The sequence below is a fragment of the Oryzias latipes genome, chromosome 8 (assembly GCF_002234675.1).
Source record: "Oryzias latipes chromosome 8, ASM223467v1".
In the NCBI taxonomy this organism is placed as follows: domain Eukaryota; kingdom Metazoa; phylum Chordata; class Actinopteri; order Beloniformes; family Adrianichthyidae; genus Oryzias; species Oryzias latipes.
Genome location: NC_019866.2, coordinates 23,432,337 through 23,452,911, shown reverse-complemented (window position 1 = coordinate 23,452,911; position 20,575 = coordinate 23,432,337). Strand labels below are relative to the sequence as shown.

Genomic DNA, 20,575 nt, shown 5'->3' with positions numbered 1-20,575 from the left:
ATCACACAAGGCTCGCACAAATAGACTCAAGAACAGTTTTTTTCCCAGAGCAGTCAACCTCCTAAATAAATGTGAATCCCACAAAAAAAACTGTAACTCGTGCAATATCTGAAACCAATGTGCAATATTAACAATTCCCAGTGCAATATAAACAATTTAGAATAGTTATGTAGCTTTGTACATATGTATATTTTCAGTTAAACACAATTATATTGTTCTTTAGAAGATTATCTATTTTTATTGTTTAAGCAGCTGGAGAGCACCGGAAATTTCGTTGTCACAAGTTTCTTGTGTAACAATGACAATAAAGGCTTTCTGATTCAGAAAGTTCAATGCCAACTAATATATTTGGATTTATTGTGTTTATGTTTCAAGCTTGTCAGTTGTCCTGAAATAATAAAAAAATGACAATAAGGATAATAATAATGATACCCTTTCATACTAATTATTAATTATATCTGTAATGTATCTGTAGATATTTCTATTCAGGCCAATAAACATGAAACAGTTTGATTATTAGGGCAACATAATTCTAACTTCACCTGTTGGTCAAAGAACAGCTCGAGGACCTGCTTTTGCTGAGTTCTGCCTTGTTTCTCTGACCAATGATGCTGACTGTTCCTCGTCTGATGCTGTCTCATGTTTGTCTTCCCCATCATCTTCTGTCATTAACGCTGATGGTGGATCATGCTGCTCTGTCTCATCTTCCTCCTCCTCACTATTCCTCTGTTGCTCCCCTACCATCTCTTCCGCCCTTTCTGCTGCACTTTTCTTCTTAAAATAAACTAAAATAAGAATATATGTAAACTTTCTCTTCATTCTCTAAAATTGACATTCACAAGCATCAACTAATGACTTTAGGTGTAAACGGGTCAAGCCCACATCAACAAGCTGCAGTAACACAACAACCAGTCCTCAAATTTTGCGTGTGTGACGGGGACATCTTTTTTCAGTACAAATAAAAAGTCATTGCACATCAACCACCGCTGGTGATGGGGTGGTGCAATTGTATTTGTGCACAATACAGATCAGGTGATCTAAAGTACAGTAAACAGATTGTTAAAAGACACCACAGAAAATATTTAACAGGTGTGAAAGGAAATGTAATGTTTTGGGATGTGTGTCTGCGTGTGTGTGTGCGCGCTCGTGCGTGCGCGGAGAAACCGGTGCTCGCGCTCCGTCACGCGATGCAGGAAGGGGGGGGGGATAGCACGTTTTGGAGTTGAGGAGTTGGAGTTATTCTCAGTTCCTCTTGAAGAACTGAGACTGGTTCTTTGGTGAACCCGCTCTGAGGGTTCGAACCCGGAAGTGAACCCCGAAGGAAAATCAGCCTCTCCGTCTTATCCGTGTTCTGCATCCAGGAGCTTTAGCTTTAGATGTCTGCGCACGCAGAGGCAGCAGGGAGGGGAGGGGGTTAGGGTGTGGGTCGGTTTAGGTGATCAGGGCGACTTGCCACTTGCCACCTGCTGGCTGTGCATTTGGGATTAAATTGATGCTACCACAGTTTATAGTGGCTAGATGGGTGGCCATGTGGCGCCACTGATGAGACAAAAAAAATACATGTTTGTCCCCCAGCCGGTTGAATAACCTGCATTCTGAATCCCTTATTCTCTTCCCTAACCTTTTGTAATTTTTCTGTTCTGATGGGGGGGTGTCACATTCAAGTTTTATGACTGGGGCAATGTGAGGTAGAAAAATGTTTAGGTTGGCTCACATTTCAATTCAGATAAGCTTTATTGACGTGGGGAAACAATTCCAGGGATTGGGCAGGCCCACTTCACCCCAGCTTTCCTTGCTTCTATTTCGGGATTGTCCTTTTTGTCCAGCCCTATTTCATTAATAAAAATAATTCTATTAATCAACAACTCAAAAGTAATGGCTGATTTTGATTATTTAATTTTCAATACATTTTAATTTATTGTTACTTTTAAACATTTCAAGTCATTTCAGTGAGCATTGTGGACTTTCTTTCATTAACTGAGGGGGGACCAACAATTTTGTCCACCACTGTAGCTCTGCGATTTAAGTTCAAGTAAAATAAAAAAGCTCAAACCAAGAGATGTGAATTGTTTTGTTGGATTTAATTTAATTTTGGATTTAATGTTTCAACGCTTCACGTCCTCTCTAAATCTTTGCTCCTTTTTTTTGATTAATCTGTTGCTCTGTAAGAGTTAATAAACATGTATTTAGTGAACCGTCCTTCAAAAATCACTGGAAAAAGAAAAAAACATCACTGGGAATGATACGTTGTTCTGTGATGCAGAACTGGGCAGCACTCTGTTGGTAATATTCATCATTTATTAACTTCAACAGTGAGAGAGAGAATGTAAAAAGAATCCTTCAACTAGTGTCTGTCAAATATTTAGGATTTAGCAAACAACAAAAACAAATTATGTCATTTTCTAACAGATTTTAATTTAAAGTACAGTAAAGTCGGACTTACTGTGAAATTTGTTCTCCGCATTTGACCCATCCACTGGGGGAACGGTGAGCTGCAGACACAGCCGCGCTCGGGAACCATTTGGTGGTTTAACCCCCCAATCCAACCCCTTAATGCTGAGTGTCAAGCAGGCAGGCATTGGGTCCCATTTTTAGAGTCTTTGGTATGACTCAGCCTGGATTTGAACACCCAACCTTCCAGTCACAGGACGGACACTCTGACCTAGGCACTTTAACATTGGGAGTTGGGTCATCTAGACCCACTAGACAGTGCTCTGAACCTTTTTTCTTCAATGATTTGTGATCTTCACTGGTGTCCATGGATTACATGAAATCTTTCCACCTTTATCCACCTTTGACATCGTAGGGAGAACACGTCAATGGAAGGGGGGAGGGGGGGGGGGAGGATAGCACAAGGGTCAAAGGCAGCATCCGTGTCAAAAAAAAGAAAAATCATCATCATCTAAGATAGCACAAGGGTTAAAGTGTTCCCAGTGGTTTTTTGATGATTATGCCGTTTTTAGCCACACAGAAGAAAACTGTTATTTTCTAGGAGAGCGCTTCTGCAAAGCATAGTTATGAGTTATAATAATAATGATAATAATACATTTTATTTAAAAAGAAATGCGCTTTACATTTAAAAAAAAAAATCTCAAAGCGATATCTTAGAAAGCAGCAATAAAAACAGTTTACAAATAAATAAAAAGGGGAAAAAGAGTACTAAAAAGCATCTTTAGAAAGGAATGTCTTGGAGCAACCCCGCCCCTCTTCTCCTTCCCATTACTGCGAGCTAAGAGCAGGGTACATGTGGCACGAAATAATGTTTCCACTTTCAGTATAGCTCATATATTTGACCTTTACCATTTAATCCTAACTGACTCATTTGTCTGGTTGCTGAGATTCTTTTGCTGTGATCCTTGCAGAATAAGCCTGAAGGAAACGGAGGCAGCATGAAGTCTGTTGCACACTCATTATACCTGATTCTGATGGTAAATATCCTTTCTTTCCTGTTTTTGAGACGTTCAAGTTTTGTTTTTTTGAAGTTCCGATGTTACGCTGCAGGAAACAAAGATGAATCCAGTTTCTGATGATCTCTGTCCAATGTATTAATTCCTGTTAAACTTTTGTTTTTTTAGGCTTTTCTAAGTATAATTGACCCGTCAACAGCAGGATGCTATGATGAACTGGAGAAAGAAAGATGGGTATTTTTTTAAGTTCTTGTTTTCTTTCAACAGAGAACAAACAGCAAAAGTTGTTAAATGACATAACAATACTGTAAGAGTCTGAAGAACATTTTAAAAAAAAGCATAATCACAAGGAGAATCTTGAGCCGAATCTAGAAAACTGATTTTACTCTTTCTTTTCTTTTCTTTTCTTTTCTAGGTTATGTTTAAAAATGAAAGCCTTTCGCTTGTAATGGCTGGAGATTTAATGGTAATCTCTGAAACACTTGGTTCTATTCATCCACACATGGCCTTGCTTGGCTTTGAAAGAGTCTGTATGTCTTCTTTCTCTGCAGGACAGCATGAACTGTACAATGAAATACTACCAAAATTACACAACGTGGCCAGAGCATCTTGAAAATAACACCAACTGGAAGGGCTTAATGAACGCCCTTAAGACATGCGAGATCAATGACGTGAGTAGTTGTCACATTTGTTTTTACGTTTTTTTTTTTTGGTAGACGAACATGTTTGTGATCTAACCCTTCTTTTTTTAGACAATTAAGTGCCAGGGAAGGCCAAAAGAAGAGGTCCCTGTTTTTAACTTCATGTGTTTCTTGGCTAAAGCAGTGGATCTTGATTTACAAGGTATGACAGGCCGGTAACCTACACGTTTTCCAACTAACCTGCCAGTCAAGCTCCCTATTGGCTAAATATACCTTCTTAAAATGCCCAGCGTTTCCTTTTCCTGTCTGCACTACCATGCACGGGTTTGTTTTTTTGTTCTGCATGGACAGCCAAGCGTGGGAACCTCAGAACCATCAGTCCAGCGGATTTGTTGGACTGATGTGTCAAAGTGGACGAGGAGGTCGCTTACCGCACAAAGGGGAGCGTTGATTCAACTCCCACAGAGTTCATTTCAACAGTTTTTTTAGCTCCACACTTTACAGAGTTAAATGAACACTTTCAAAACAGTTACATCAATAAAGACTGAGTCAGAGTCATTTGTTTAACTCACTAAACTGAGCTTAATTAACAGTAAACTAATTTACCTAAATTAGTGGTTTTTTTTTAGAGTTATCTAAAATTTATATCCAATACTGTACATACAATAGATGAAATTATATAACCGAAAATGAATTAATTCCTAGAAAGACATTTTCAAAAAAATCTAGAATTTTTCTCCCATACAGTCAATTAAAACTTAATGATACATGACGGAATGACAAAAAACTCTCACCTGTGGCTCCATATGAGCTTTGAACATCAAAAAATTGGTATCATTTTCAGTTCTGTTGTTGTACTTAATATTTTAAAGGCATGGTAGTGTTTTAACAAAGTACTCTGTAAAAAACATTTGAGTCATTACCGTCTGTGGAAAACTTTTTCCTGCACAAATGAAACCAGCCGCAGCACATGGAAACTTCTCAACACCTTGTACTTTCTTGGCGGGTTTACGAGGCGGACGCCCAGGCGGGCCATAAACGGGAGTTAATTAGCTTGGTTTGGCTAACTCTGACAAATGACTCCAGCACTGAACACCATTTGAATCGCAGTGTGTTAAAATAACACTTCAAGAGTGGAAACTAACTCTGGTTTGTTAAAAGCCCTGAAGTTTCAACTCTCCAGTTTTTGTTGTGTAGTTTTTCCCCCGCCACTGGCTTTTTCCCACAGACCAAAAAATTGCTCTGTAGGTCAGCTTATCACTCTAAATTGTCCCTTGGTGGGAATGATTGCATTGCCCTGTGATGGATTGGCCACCCGTCCAGGGTGTATCCTGCGTTTACGCTGCAAAAAACAGAATCTTAAGACAGTAAAAAGACCCTTGTTTCGAGAAAAAATGTGTTATTTGTTATATATAAGCTGCTGTTGTGTCCTCATTTTGGTTTTCTGTTTCTCTTGTGTTGCAGGCTGTGGCGACTACGGTAAGTTCAAAGCCGGGCTGTGTCGGTGGTGTTTGGTGTTGCTGGTCAGTTGCCGCTGTGTGAACGCTCTTGTCACTTCATCTAGCTTGTACATCTTTTAGTAACAGAAAAAAAAATGTTAGTAGATGATGGGCGGTAGGGTTGTGCCGATGGACGATACCATCGTCCATCGTGATGGGTGACTGACATCCCGATGGAGAGACACCATCGTGATGCCGCGCCCCCGCCACGTTGCGAGTTGACCCCAAAAGCCGCGGTTACATGTACAAAATATCTTGATGGGATCAATGGTCGGATTAGAATCCAACCGTGTACATGGGCCCAGAAAAATGTTTTCAGAATATAACAAACGTTCACTAAGGTCACACTTTCGGTCGGAATAAATCCTTCGCACATGCGCAGTAGGGTTTGACAAACCGGAAAGGTAAACATAAATTCCGCCGAGCGGCTTTTTCTTTTTCAAACTTTATTGAATGTAACTATTCAATACAAAACAATCTTAAATAGCGCAGAGCGGCTATATACATTGACATGTCGGCTCGGTAATATACGAGACAATCTTCTAAACGTGCTTTTAATAATGTTACGGTTATTATGAAACACCTGTTCGCTCATCATTTGAATTTTAATCCGCGTGGTCAGTGCTTTTTCTGAACGAAGCCAGGATTAGCAGTATGCTAACAGCATTAGCTTTGGGTGGCGCTGCATCCTGGCTGCACATAAACATGTGGGAATAACATCAGCCTTTATTTTGTTGGGACGCGACTGGAAACACAAATCCACGTGATTGTTTGAATGTTTTCTAAGGACTGAGCGACATTTCGGCTTTGAAGCTCAAACCGCTGTGTGTGTGCTGACGATCCGAGCTATGCTCAGAGACACACACTTTAGACCCGGTTCTGAGTTCGGTAGCTCTGAGTTCGGTAGCTTGTACCCCTAGAGCTGCGGAACGGATCGCAGTCCGTTCCGCAGCTCCCACACATACCGCACATGTAACAAAGCTGTAAGTCCACGCTCCGCCGGCCCACTTGACTAGTTAAGTGCGGGAGCGGACCACTTCTTTTCTATTTTATTTGTTACTTTTTTTGTTAAAGTCACTTCCCTCAGTTTATACTGGATCATCACGGATTAGTCATTAGTTGGGAAATAAAAAAAAAAGTAAAATAACGAATAGCAGTTATATAAGAACGAAAAACGTAAAAATAGCCCCCACCCCCCCACCCCCGACGATATCATCGTCCATCCCGATGGTTGACAGCAAACATCGTCAACGGCCAATTTAGGGGACATCGCCCAACCCTAATGGGCGGTCACCTTTTATAGAGCATCATTAAAATGCACAGCTAAAAACTGTCTGCAGAGGGCCAAGAACAGAACACGAGTGTTAAATCAGTGTAAAATAAATGTTCATTTCTGTTTATCTGATTTGAGACTCAAGCATAAAATGAACCACTTTTTACAATATTTAGGCGTTCATGGTCTTACTTTGGATCTTTTTGAATGAAGACAAACAACAAGTTAACTTTAAGAGCAGAAATGTGGACTGCATATGAGAACTGTACTGAGTGGCCCCTCTCCCGTGGCGTTCCAAACAGGAAGAACCCGCTAGAAGTAACCCATAGATTTCTCTAGAGAAATAAACATCTGTTACTCAGTCAGAAAATTGGTCAGAAAACCCATTCTTGCTCTGATACCTTTTTCTAACTTAAGTATTATCTTCTATATAATCCTCTTTTTTTAATTAATTATCTTTCTTCCCACCGGATATTTATTTCGTAGAGCAAGTTATTCCAGTTATAAACTCACCAGGGGCCTCATTTATAAAACTTTGCGTAGGATTTGCGTCAGAAGTGGCGTACGGATGAAACATAGGATGTGCGTACGCACAGAAATATTCGGATTTATAAAACCGTGCGCACGCACATCCTACGCATCTTTCCCTTTATAAATCACAACCAATTCTAAATGCAGCGCAGCTTTTGCGGCTTCATGACACGCCCATAGTTGCCCATAAATAGTCCGTGAAACGCCCACAAATTAATATTCATGTCTTGCGATATCATGGCAAACACCGAGAGGAAATGAAAAAAACGTAACTTCACTCAATGTGAAGTAGAAGTTATCGTTGGCGAGGTGGAAAAGAGGAGAAAAGTGTTGTTTGGAGGGCACAGTGTGGGCATTACTAATGCCAAAAAGGCACGTGAGTGGCAAACGGTGGCAGACGCCGTAAATGCTGTAGCCTCACAACCTCGGACCGTGGCCGAAATAAAAAAGAAATGGTCGGACATCGAAGTCGAGGCAAAAAAACGTCTAGCGCTGCATCGCCAGAGTGTCTCTGCCACCGGAAGGGGGGGGGGCACCGGAGCGCCAGATGCACTGGGTGACACGCGTGGTTCCTCCGAGTGCTCCTCTGTAACGCCGGGCCCAAAAGCCCACAGAGGTCCAAGAGGACGGCTCGAGGAAGTCAGAACCGGCTTATAAGCCACTCGTACTCGTTTGCCAGCACGTCTTCTTGCTGTCTAAAGATGCGTTCACTCCGAATTCTTCCATTTGCCACATCTTCTATTAAGAGCGCAAGATCAGCCATTGTGCGTCATTACGCATTGTGATGGGGCATTCTATTTCCATCCATTTAATTACATCTGACAAGCTACAGATGTCGGTAATAATCCACGTGGAAATGGGAAATTGATCAGCGCAAATACAATTTCTTGTTTCTTTCTGAATGGTTGAGACATACGCCATACATTGTTTTATGAAAAATAAAACAAACTAAAGGCAAATGCATGAATACCATAATTCTGTAGCTTATGAAGAAATATTGTACTATGAAAACAACTTTCCCCAGTGGACAATTAATGCATCTCTCTCTATCTATCCATCTGTCTGTCTGCACCTATATCTGCTCCGCCAGACGGACACATTGACGGGAATGACGGGAATTACTTCTTATCTGATCTTGGAAATGGCCCATATGAACATTTCTGTGGGCCATTTTCAACTGAGTATTGTATCAGTGAGCCCGTGCCCGGGTTAACGAAGCATGCCCGGCCTCGCTGCAGGACTTTGTGTTCTGATTGGATCGCTTTGCTCCCGCCTTTCTCCACCAACAGGTGTGATGATTGGATGTTGTCATCAAAGGGCATTTTTGTTTTTTATTTTAATTTGCTGACGAAAATAAGTTTTCCTGTCTGAGCAGGAAATTTTGTTTAGTTATTGTTTCGTTTTCGTTGGAGGAAAAAAGGTCATTAACGAAAACTATTACCAAAAAAATAAACGTTTTGTCAAACAAAATGAACTCTCTCAGCCATTTAGAGAATCTTTTCTTCATTCCCAACACATCCCTGTCCTTCTCCCTCTTGCGTTTTCTGTTTTGAGCCCCCAATTTTTTTTCTTTTGCCTTTCCATCATTAGCGCGCTGTCATCAGATGGCAATCAACGGCGTGCTCCAGCGCGTTCTCACAGAGACGCGCTGGAGCACGCTGTCTGTGCAACAAAGCCCAAGTGAAGGAGGAGCTGCGAGGGCGCCCAATCCGTTATGATGTACGTCTGTTACTGATCATATCATTTATATGTGCACCACTACTGAGTCTTTCATTTTATACTTTTGCATAGTTGTCATAATCTGGTTCTGATCAGATCAAGTGTATTGACATGTTCTCCTGAGCCCACTTTCAAATGCTAGGGGCGTGTCCCTTTAAGCTTACTCCTGATTGGCAAGATTGGTTGAAATAGAGACGATGATTCAGACCGATTTGGACCAATCACTGCATACTGATGTTATCTGGTTCCAACATGGCAGCGACTGTATCACGAAAAAATAGCGAGTGAATTGACTTCAGTTGGTTGGAAGTGGACGTTCATACAGGTGACATCACACTCACTCAGTCCAGTTCTCATATACTGTCAATGAGCAGCAAACATGTAACCAAAAATGGTGATATCACAGGATGAGTTTCACAGATTAATGTGGTTTTGTAAGCTGCTCTTTTTCTAACGTCTTACAGATATGTTTAACCTTAAAACACTGACTTAAAGGCGTTATATCAGGCAAAATCAGCTTTTTGAGCTTTTAAATTTTTTATAATGTTCATTCATCACTAAAAACAACCTTAAAGTGGTATTTTGATTCATTCACGCATCCCTGAGTATTCCCATCAAAACTTGCCCCCTGCCCCTCCCAATCCACGAAAACGAGTGGCTTCTCACATTGTGACATCACAAAGTCAGGAGCAGCCCCTTCCAGGAAGAGTCTGCGCTGCCAGCTCCTCACCCAGGCTAACAGACACACCCCCTTTCACAGTGGAGCTAGCGGTGATCGGCTAAAAGCTTTCATTTTATATGAACAATATGCAAATCCATCTTTGCAAAAGTGTGGATGTTTTTTGTTTTCGTGGGTGAAACGCAGACACGCTGCTGAGGCCGACTATAGGATGAAATCATGAAATGGGCGGCACACACAAGGAGTCAAAGGCGGATCCTCGAGTCGTCTTACTTCCGTATTGGAAAATGAGCTGAAAAAATAAAACATATTCCATTTTTAAAAATCGTTCTTTAGGGTGCTAAAGGTAATATATTATCACATACCTGGACAGAGTTTCCTTTAAAAAGCCAAAACATGAAATGGGCCCTTTAAATGTTGGTTGTGTGCGCCTCTGTGGACTTTTATGGCTCATCTTTCTGACTGGGTTGCTTGGGTTTGATGAACTGATGATCTGTCCTCTGTTGTAAGAAGATATTTGCATAGTGTTTATGTTTTAGTAAGTCTTTTCTGTCTTTCTTTTTTTGTGCTTTTTAGAAAATTTACGCAGTATATATTCGAGGATGCCGCTGCAAAATTCAAGTAAGATCAACTTCTGTCACACATGTCGATGTTCAAACTCAAGCTTACCTGCTGGAGCTTGACTTAAACTTCTCCCACCATTCTCACCTCTGTCTTTTCCAAAGCTTTTTCCTCTTTAACATGCAATTCCTGTTTGGGCATTTTCCCTCGAACCCACCAACTGGTTCTTATGGAGACATAAATCTTTTTTTGTTAAGTAAAATATGTCACACACCGTTAATGCATGAATCGTTATATACATGAGTACACCCCAGTCTTATTCTTAGGAGAAAAGCCAAGCTTAAGACTACAAAATTCTAATGAACAGGTATTCAACCACAGGTGAGTCTCATGATTCATTTAAGAGGTGTCCAGCACCCAGGTGACTAGAAAAGGGCATTTCTTAACAAAGAACAGCTCATTTGATGCTACCAGCAACGGCATGGAAAAGAAATGTCAGAAAATCTAAGAAAGCAAATCATTTCTTTACACTAAAAAGTTGAGGGCTACAAGAAAATCAGCAAAGCTTTACATATCAGTCAAAATACGATAGTAAAGGTGATCAAATAACTCAAAAAAGATGGAAGTGCAGCCATCTTACAGAGACGTCCAGGCCGTCTATGGAAGCTAACATCTCGACAGGAGCGTCTTCTGATGAGAAGGGTTGAAGAAAATCACCATGCGAGTTGACTGCAGTTAGATAAAGCAGTAGAAAGCCAAACTGGAGGGACTGTGACGCCATACAGCGCACAGTGCAGAGGAATGGCATGCATGGTTATCGTCCACGAAGGAAGCCTCTCCTAAAGATTATGCACCAAAAAGCACGCCTTAAATTTGCTAGGGCCCATGCTGAAAACGCTGAAGACTTCTGGGATCCGGAGTGATGAGACAAAGATCCCCGTTTGTGGAACTAATGGTTTGAACACTGCATGGCATGGCAAATGTGAGGATTGCAAAGACTAATGCATGGTGCCTACAGTGAAACATGGTGGCGGGAGTGTCCTTATAGGGGCTGCATGAGTGCTGCTGGTGTGGGGGAGCTGCCTTTCATTGATGGGATCATGAACTCAACAATGAACAGCTCTACACTGAAAGAGAAGATGCTACTTGGATCATTTTCCAACACGACAATGATCCAAAACCCCCTTCTAAAGCTCCTACTGCTTTTCTGAAGACAAACAGGGTGAAGGTGATTGAACGGCCAAGTATGTCTCCTGATCTGAACCCAATCCAACACCTGTGGGGAATTCTGAAGAACAAGTTTAGCATCACTCTCCATCCAGCATCCAGGCTCTCAAAGAGGTTCCTCTTGAATAATGGGAAAAGATAGATGTTGCAAAATGTCGGCAACTTGTTCATTCCACGGCTAGAAGACTTGGTGCTGTCTTTAAAAATGGATACAACACACTAGATGTGGTAGTTTTTGCTTCAACCAGCTTAATTAAAACTGAAGATTATGTGATCTAAATTACATCACTAACCTTCACTTCATGTTATGGAGTGTTCAAGAAAACTCAACCTTGTGGAAAGTTTGGAAATGTTTCTTTTGTTCATTGAGCTACTGATTAAATTAGTACTATATAAAGGGGATGTACTCATTTATGCTGAGTACTGTAGCTGATAAAAATGATGCCGGATATATTTTATGATAAACAAGGGAACAGGGATTATACCAGAAACTTTACAGGGCCGTCTATTACTCACAAATCTTGATCCCACAGGACTTTAACGATAACGTTAACTGTATGTGTTTGAAAGTTTATAAAAATCCTAATTAATATAAAAATTATTGCTTGCTTTGTTTGTTAAATTTTTTGTGAAGCTCATCGAGAAATTTAGTAATTATTTGTTGTTTTTGGAATTTACCAAACAAAATTTAGAAATAAATTCTGTTTGGTAAAATGAATTTGTTTTCCACCTGTTTTCAAAGTAAAGTGTGTTTATGCTTTCAGTACAAATCTGGCAAAAAAAGCATCACACAACAATCCTGGCTTTTCTACAGTTCCCAGAGCTGCTGTTAACTTTTATTCAAACTTCTTTTTGCATGTAGTTTAGTGTTTGTTACCTGATGGTCCAGGTAATGTGTTGTTCTGGGCCGCAGCAGTAAGTGGATGCAAGGACCACAAGGTTTTCGCATACGGAACCTTTTCTGCGCCTTTGAGCGAAAATTTGACCCCCGCCACATGCGCGAAAAGTCACACACTTAGTACCTGGTAAAAATGAATTTGATTTAAAAATGACTTCTTTTATTGGGCGTCATTGGGGAAAAATGTTGCAAATAGAAGTTGTAGATTTTGAAGGCCGTGCACGTGGCGAGCTCGCCAAAGTGGCGTTGTCCTGTGTGACTTGAACATTTTTTAACGGAATTTTGTGAAAATTCAATATATTATCCCAGGCTGGAGCTAAACAAAAGAATATAACAGGATAGGAACATATTACGAATGTGGGCGTGGTTAGCAAATAACCTTTCTTTGCTAAGGAAATCCAAAAGTTTACTTTTGCAGATTCTACTAAAACTAATTTTCAGTTTCCCCAGGTGGCCAAAACATAATATGGTTGCAATGAAAATAAACCAACAGAAAAGCCGCCAGTTTTAAAAAATTGCTTTTTACTGTAGATCAATTTGTCCCATACAGCTCAGACCAGCCTTACAGAAAGTAAAGGGGGGAGTCAGAGGAGTGCAGGCGATTTATGGGTTGTGTTATATTGTTGTCTTTCCCACCATTAGGTCAGTCCTTTCCTTTTTTTCCACATTTTTGTGAAAGCTCCAGGATAAACATACAACTGTTTGTCCCTGATATAGTAGCCCTGTTGAACTCAGACAACAGGAAGCCAGGGGAGGTCTGGTTTGAATCAGTCTGCGTGCTTGTTTAAGTGTTTAAGTGGTTTCACTTGGTGTATTGTTAGTTTTATGATGGTCATGAACTGTGATATAATCTATACCTATATAGTCTTACATTGCTGCTGTTATGTAACAGATTCCTTAAACTTTATGTTCCTCATGCCTTTTTGTCAGGCTTTGAATTTTTACTTCAGCTTTATAGCTTAACACAGACAGATGCTAAGTCATATCAGTGACATTGATCTTACAAACTTTTAACAGTGCTATAAACCAACTACTTTAAAACAAGCGGGACTTCCGTTTTGGAAGCTGAGGTAATAAAAGTATGCAGATGACACTTAGTCTTCCGTATGTTTGTCTCTAAACCACAATGGTCCTCCAGACTCTGCCTCTGCTCAGAGTTCTGGAGTCTGGGTGGCGACGGGTCTGAGGAGAATCCAAATGCATTTGTCAGGACTTACCGGCTAAACAGAAGTCAATTGTGCTATCTAAGATGACCCCACCCTTACATTGACGTGTTCTCCCTACCATGACAAAGGTGGATAAAGGTGGAAAGATTCATGTAATCCATGGACACCAGTGAAGATCACAAATCATTGAAGAAAAAAGGTTCAGAGCACTGTCTAGTGGGTCTAGATGACCCAACTCCCAATGTTAAAGTGCCTAGGATAGCACAAGTGATAACCAAGTGGTTAAAACAAGATGAAAAGACAAAGCAAACTAATCCCTGACACCTGACATTTGACATGGGGTTAAAGAAAAGGGAGAATCTGGCAATGATTAAAAACATGTAAAACTTGAATCTTGACGTTTTTCACGAAAAACAGCTGTGATAAGTAGTATCGTTAATCATTGGCTGAATGGACAATCTGAAAACAGAAGATCGTTGAACTCAAAGCGTCTCTGACGCTCAGAACACAGGAGCAGCTTTAAGCCCCAGTCCAACGAAAATCATGTTTTTGGTGGAGGACATCAATACAACAGAATTAAGCTTAAAAACTGTTGTGAATCAGGAGCAGATGAAAAAAAATCAGTTGGAAAAACCTTTAGCAGGGTATGTACTGTAGGTGCAACAGAGTTCGGGCCAAATATCCCTGCACCAATTCTGATGCAGGCACTTGCAGACAAATCGATCAATGTACATCTGACTCTGTACAGCTGGATAGCGTCAACATTGCTCACCATGTTTGTTGCACCGGTAATTTTTAGGTTGAGGCGCTACAGAGGCAACAGAATTCAGACCAAAAAAAGACTCAAAAACAGCTTATTTCCCAAGGCAATAACCATCCTAAACTCCAAAATGCACAGATAAAAAATCTGCCACAGCAAATGCCAAGGCATGTTTTTATATATACATGTGTACATGTATAAATGCATATCTACATATCTGCTTATTTATGTATTTTCTCTATTGTAAAAATTGTCAACAATCCCCTGCCTCCATGCTGTTTTTGCACATCTTACATGTTAATATCACATATCACTCTGCACATAATTACAGACATTTTTATATCTGTATATATCAATTTTGAATTATTGCACACTTCCATTGTAAACTTTGTACTTATTGTACATATTGATATTTTTATATTATACTTCGTTTGATTTTGTATTGCACTGTAAATGGTGATGTCTTCAATTTGATTGTCCAAGTGGACAATGACAATTAGGACATATCTCTCTATCTAAGCTGGTGGGAGAGAGTGTAAAAAAAGAAATAATGGAAAGTGTGGGCAGGCTTACTTTATGCCAGCAGTAAATCTGTACTAATCTGGCAAATTTCTAATGAACTCCTGCCGCTCTGCAGAAACTATGTCCTTAAAATGACAGGTTTTTAATTTGGGCTAAAAATGAAAAGATAATTAGAGTCTGTCTTTAACTCATGGAAACAGCGCATTCTAAAGCAGATCGGGCCACATTGCCTTTTTAGTCAAGTTCAGCTGTTGGTTTACGTATCACTTTACTGCAAATATTCACACAATCCTTTCATAGTTTATGGACACAGCGGTTTCAAAGTTTGTAGCCCAGATGTTCTCACGCTGCGTTCATATTTAAGCCCAGAACACTGCTCTTTCACAGAGGTATGGGAACATACTTAGCCCATAGTTCAAACTTGTGGCAGCAGAACAGAGAACTGCCTCCGTACTTTATCTCACTCAAGTGGCTTCAATCTGAAAGGGGTTGAATTTACTGAATTAACACTCAGATGACAAAAAACCACTTCACCTGCAAAGTTGTTTGTCAGTTTGAATGTCTTTGATCTTCAGCCTACGTTAATTAAACATGTAATTATCTTTTGGCAGCACACCTGATCTTACACTTCCCAGGTGTATTGCAAAAGCTAAATTACAAGCTGTGTGACACTACCTGTTTGTGTGGAAAGATACATGTGGCTTCTAGGTTTTGAGATGTCAAACATACTTTCTAATTCTCTGTTTACCCTTTCATATTTTTGTTTACTCATGGCACCATTGCCATCCACAACACCATCACTGTCCACGGCACCAATGTCGTCCACAGAACCATCACTGCCCACAACAACCCCACCATCCACAAAACCATCCCCATCCGTAGCACCATCGCCGTCCACAGCACCATCGCCATCCACAAAACCATCACTGTCCACGGCACCATTGTCGTCCACAGAACCATCGCTGTCCAGAACACCATCGCCATCCGTAGCACCATCGCCGTCCACAAAACCACAGCTGTCCAGAACACCATCGCCATCCGTAGCACCATCACGGTCCACAAAACCACCGCTGTCCACAACACCATCGCCATCCACAGCACCATCACTGTCCACAGAACCATCGCCATCCACAGCACCAGCGCTGTCCATAACACCATCGCCATCCACAGGACCATTGCCGTCAGTAACACCATCGCTGTCCGTGGCATTCCAGCCAAAACCAACTGGCACAGCTACAGCCAGCACCAGTGCAGATCACACTGGATACAATGACCCAAAAAATGGTAAGACAGTTAAGTAGTGACTGTACCATAACATTTAGTCTGTTACTTTGTTAAAGAACTTCAAAGGAAATGCCAAGAACTAACAGCGGGATTAGAAACATACAAAATACAATACAGGTTTTAAAAAATGGGATGAAAATCCATTTATATTATGAAAACACAGTACGGATTCATAAAAATCCATGAATGTATTTTCTTTTGAACAATTTAATGCATTTTTTGCAAAAATAGTTCTGATGCTATGTACACTCTGGACATGTGATGCATGTTCACGAATGTGCTAAACGGGCATTCATGCACATGCTTTTAACTTATGGTAACCAAAGCGAAAAGTCACACACCTAGTACCCGGTGAAAATGAATTTAATTAAAAAATGATTTATCATGATTGGGTGTCATTGGGAAGCAATTGGTGAAAAATGTTGCAATTAGAAGTTGGTGGCAGATTTCAAAGCTGTGCAAATCTTGTGAATCTTGCTCCAGGCTTTTTTTAAAACAGCTCTTTTTCGATTTGCAAAAGACAACATAGTTGAATTATAGCTGGAGAAGAGAGGAATTTATTGTTGCTCAATCCAGCTGTTCTAAACAATGGAGCCAGTTTTTTGTTTGTTTGTTTTTTAGCAAGCATGGAGTCAAAGCTTTGTGTGTAGTGAAACACTTGACTCTGGTCATTTATGGTATATGTAGATCAATGAGTAGATCCTCTAACATGTGTATTTACGGTGGGTGTGGAAGTCACTTTGTGTGTTCAAAGCTTGAAGAATGCAGTTGAGTTTGTCCTTGCAATGCTGCAAATGTAAAAGTGCCTGAAAACAGTAACCTGCTGAGGATTCTGGGTGTAGGTTCTTGAAAACAAAATATAACTAGAAGTTGTTGGATAGAATAGAATTTTTTATTACAGACTCGAGCTCCAATTGTCAATACTATAAAAATTTGACAAACAGAAAAGTTTAAATTCAAGTACAATATACATTTTAAACTTAAGGTCTTTGAAATCGAGGACTGAGTGCTGTCCCTGGTGGTGGGGAGGATTAAAAGGATTTTATTCTCTGGAGCATTAAGATGTTGTATAAAACCATAAATAAAATTTCTTAAAAGATCTTGGAGAGTGATTACTCCTTAACCAGTAAACATGTCACTCAAGCTGCACCACAACACTGTCTTTTTAATAAAACCCTGTGGGCGTCATTATATGCCATGAGCAGCCTCTACATGCCCTGTAATCAGTAGCTGCATTTCCAATACACATGTGCTCAAAACATTATTGAAATTCTTGCAATGTCAATAAAAATAAATTCACAACTACACTATTTGCATTAAATCGTAAATGCAAATGAACCCAACACGCAGTAGATGTGAAAAATACTTCACCACGGCTCTAGCGCTCATCGTCATCTATCAAAGGAGACGTCGGCATCGTCTTCAGACCGTGGAGTGGCGAGCTCCTTACATGTGGGAGGGGCCACGGATGAAGCCATTTTGGCTGGATGTTGCAACTGATGTTACAGAGTTGCCGTGGATCCAACAATTCATCATGAGGCGCCCAACTTTTAAAGAGCTGTGATGCTGTGGGACCTCTGGTGGCGCCCGCTGTGCAGCATTCAAGGCTGCCAGTTTCTACCTAGAAGCGCATCGCCATCCGGTCGTCGGTCACGTGACTCATTTAATTCGATGAAAGTGTTTCCACTGCAGTTTTGCGAAATATGTCAATGTTAATATGAAAAAATATAAAAAACACCTCCCACAAGCGCAAAAACTTTTTTTGATGAGTGCAAGTTTTTTTCTAAATTGTTGAGATTCCTTCTTCCACTTTCGGCTTCTCCCATCAGGGGTCGCCACAGCGAACAAGTCGCATGGTAAATTTGGCAATGTTTTACGCCGGATGCCCTTCCTGACACAACCTTCTCAAACCGGGCTTGGGACCGGCTCAGAGGTAGAGAAGGGAACAGGGAGCAGCCTGGAGTCGAACCCTGGTTTCATGGACGGAAGGCGCCGCAAACCAGCTCCTAAATTGTTGAGATTCCATTAGGCACAATTATTATTGCAAGTCCAATTTGCACAGTTTCATAGTCAATGGAAACAACCTTATTCCTCTCACCTGAGGATGGTTGACATAGAAGCATTGACTCAGAATGAGAAAAAGAAAACAATCAAGATTTCTGTCTCTCACGGAGCTGTAAATTCTTCTGTAGAGGATCCTCTGTCCTCCACTTGTTCCCTGTGTTAATGGCACCTGTTCAAACTGGTTATCTATAAAAAAGACTCCTGTCCACAACCTCAAACAGTCACACTCCAAACACCACTATGATCAAGACCAAAGAGCTGTCTGAGGACACCAGAAACCAAATTGTTGACCTGCACCAGGATGGGAGACTGAATCTGCAACAGATAAACTGCTCGGTGTGAAGAAATCAACAGAAAATATCTTGGGAAATCTGAAAGAAAACTATCATTTTAAAAGCTTTATATGCCTAAAACAAATAAAATCATATTTATTTGTATATTCTTCCTAATAAAAAAGTTGAAATCTTAACAATTAAGGTAATAGACTTTTAAATTAGTTCTTTGTGTTTCTGGGTGTTTGAAAATTTTTCACTGCAAAAACGGAATATCAAGAAGTAATACACCCTTATTTCCTGTCCTGCAAGAAAACTGTATCTTATTAAAATAGTTTTTAAATAGTAAAATAATCTCAGTTTAAGAAAACATGTCTTGGTGGCTAGATTTTTTCTTGACATAAGGATTCTTGGTAAGACTAATTTCCTTAAATCATTGCAGACTTGTTTGCTTTTGAAAATACAATCTGCTGCCAATGCTGTAAAAACGTTTGAGTTTTTTAAGGGGGCTGTTTTTGCAGCGTAGCAAATCTCACTTCTTTAGTCACTCTGACCTGGATTCCAGTTCTGATCTATTCTCACTCTAAAGATGTTTTTGGTCTAAACTGGCTGCGTTGTTTCTTTCACATAACTGAGCATCATGTGTCTCTTAAATTCTCAGCAACGATACAGAAACAAAGACATCTTTTCTCTCTTTCAGCAGGAAGAAACTGCCAAGACGACCCCTTTAACCGTGAGTTTCACTTTTATCAGAAGTACATCTTTGTGAAAAAATACATGTTATCATGAAGATCAGTTCATCAATATATTACTTTTTTTTTCTATGTGTATTTTTGTGTAGTAAAAATGTTTTGCATTATTTAAAATTGATTAAAAAAAACCAAGATGTTTTGGGTCTGATCTGACTGCGTTTGCATCGTGTGTGTCTAAAATCCACGATACTGAAGCAAGAAAAAAAAACGTTGTTTTCTCTCTTTCAGCAGAAAAGAGAGCCACAGACCAAAATGGTAAGTTTCAGTTTTAGTAGAAATCAATGCAAGAAAAATTCAGGTTGGACAGTTGTTAACATTGTTTTAAATATTTCTTTTATAATAATTTATGTCAACAATGGGGATGAATTGATCAATATATTAACTTGTATTATTATTTTCTATAATGTATTAAAAAGAAAATCTTTTGCTTTTTTTCAATTGTTATAATTCTTTATGTTAATCCTCCTTTCCCCCAAAAACACCAGACCAAGCCCCTCACAGATTAAACTATTCCATCTAAAGAAAGTCATGTCCAGTCAGAAGATCAAAAATGTCATAATACTTCATTTTGTGACTTCATAGCAATCAGTCACCCTTCCCACAAAGGGAACGAGGAAACATTCATGTACAATTTGTCATTATTAAGCATAATTAGTTCATTTTTGAGCTGAAAGCATGTGTCTGTTTTTTTCTGATTTCTTCAGATAAACGTGTTATTGTGTTGAAAACCCTTGTGGTGATTTTTGGGATCTCGACCATCTTTGGGCCAGTGTTGGTGTGGCTGTACATGCGCCAGAAGGTCAAAATGTACACGGAGCAGGAGGTGAGCCAGAACGCCGCCGGCAAAGCTTTATTTCAGTGGCTCATTTTCTACCGGTTTTACCTGCGAGCGACAAACTGACGCCTCTTGCTAAGTCACGCTCACATGTGTGACTGTTCTCACACCTGCAGGTCAGGGTCAAACATCAGACATGTGAAAAAAAGTGACTCCCTGCAGGCAATCGGGGATTTAAACTGCAAAAGAGTAACAGCAGAAGCTGCTTCAACGGCCATTCAGTAACAAAAATCACAGACAACAAAATTCCTCAGACAGAAGGACTAAAAGCGAATGCTGGGAAAAAAACCAGATAGACTGTCACTAGCTTCAGATTCTCAGCCCAACTCTTCTAAATAAAGCCAAATTCTCAAAGCGGCATTTCATAGTTTTGAGAATTTTAAGTATAAAAGAGTAAAACAAGTTGTAGCCCACACAGCTCCTCCATTGATAGATCCAGACAGAAAGTAAGGCAGGTCAAGCTTATTTTTATGGCACATTACTGT

The 20,575-nt window shown here is 40.1% G+C and overlaps 1 protein-coding gene across 9 annotated transcripts in view; it reads left to right on the top strand.

Annotated features, from left to right (window-relative positions):
• The window catches only part of LOC101166556 (soluble scavenger receptor cysteine-rich domain-containing protein SSC5D), a 42,409-nt gene that overhangs the window by 7,880 nt on the left and 13,954 nt on the right, over positions 1 to 20,575 (top strand). The window contains exons 2-12 of one of the 9 annotated variants that reach the window (XM_023957794.1): positions 3,363 to 3,428; positions 3,576 to 3,641; positions 3,823 to 3,873; positions 3,959 to 4,078; positions 4,160 to 4,250; positions 5,513 to 5,527; positions 10,326 to 10,370; positions 15,838 to 16,167; positions 19,204 to 19,236; positions 19,484 to 19,510; positions 19,960 to 20,078. In XM_023957794.1, coding sequence (XP_023813562.1) covers positions 3,390 to 3,428; positions 3,576 to 3,641; positions 3,823 to 3,873; positions 3,959 to 4,078; positions 4,160 to 4,250; positions 5,513 to 5,527; positions 10,326 to 10,370; positions 15,838 to 16,167; positions 19,204 to 19,236; positions 19,484 to 19,510; positions 19,960 to 20,078 — 936 coding nt within the window. In that variant the 5' untranslated portion in view covers positions 3,363 to 3,389. Of the gene's footprint in view, positions 1 to 3,362; positions 3,429 to 3,575; positions 3,642 to 3,822; positions 3,874 to 3,958; positions 4,079 to 4,159; positions 4,251 to 5,512; positions 5,528 to 10,325; positions 10,371 to 15,711; positions 16,168 to 19,203; positions 19,237 to 19,483; positions 19,511 to 19,959; positions 20,079 to 20,575 lie in introns of all 9 variants that reach the window. The other 8 variants (XM_023957793.1, XM_023957792.1, XM_023957791.1 and 5 more) reach the window with 8 other exon arrangements.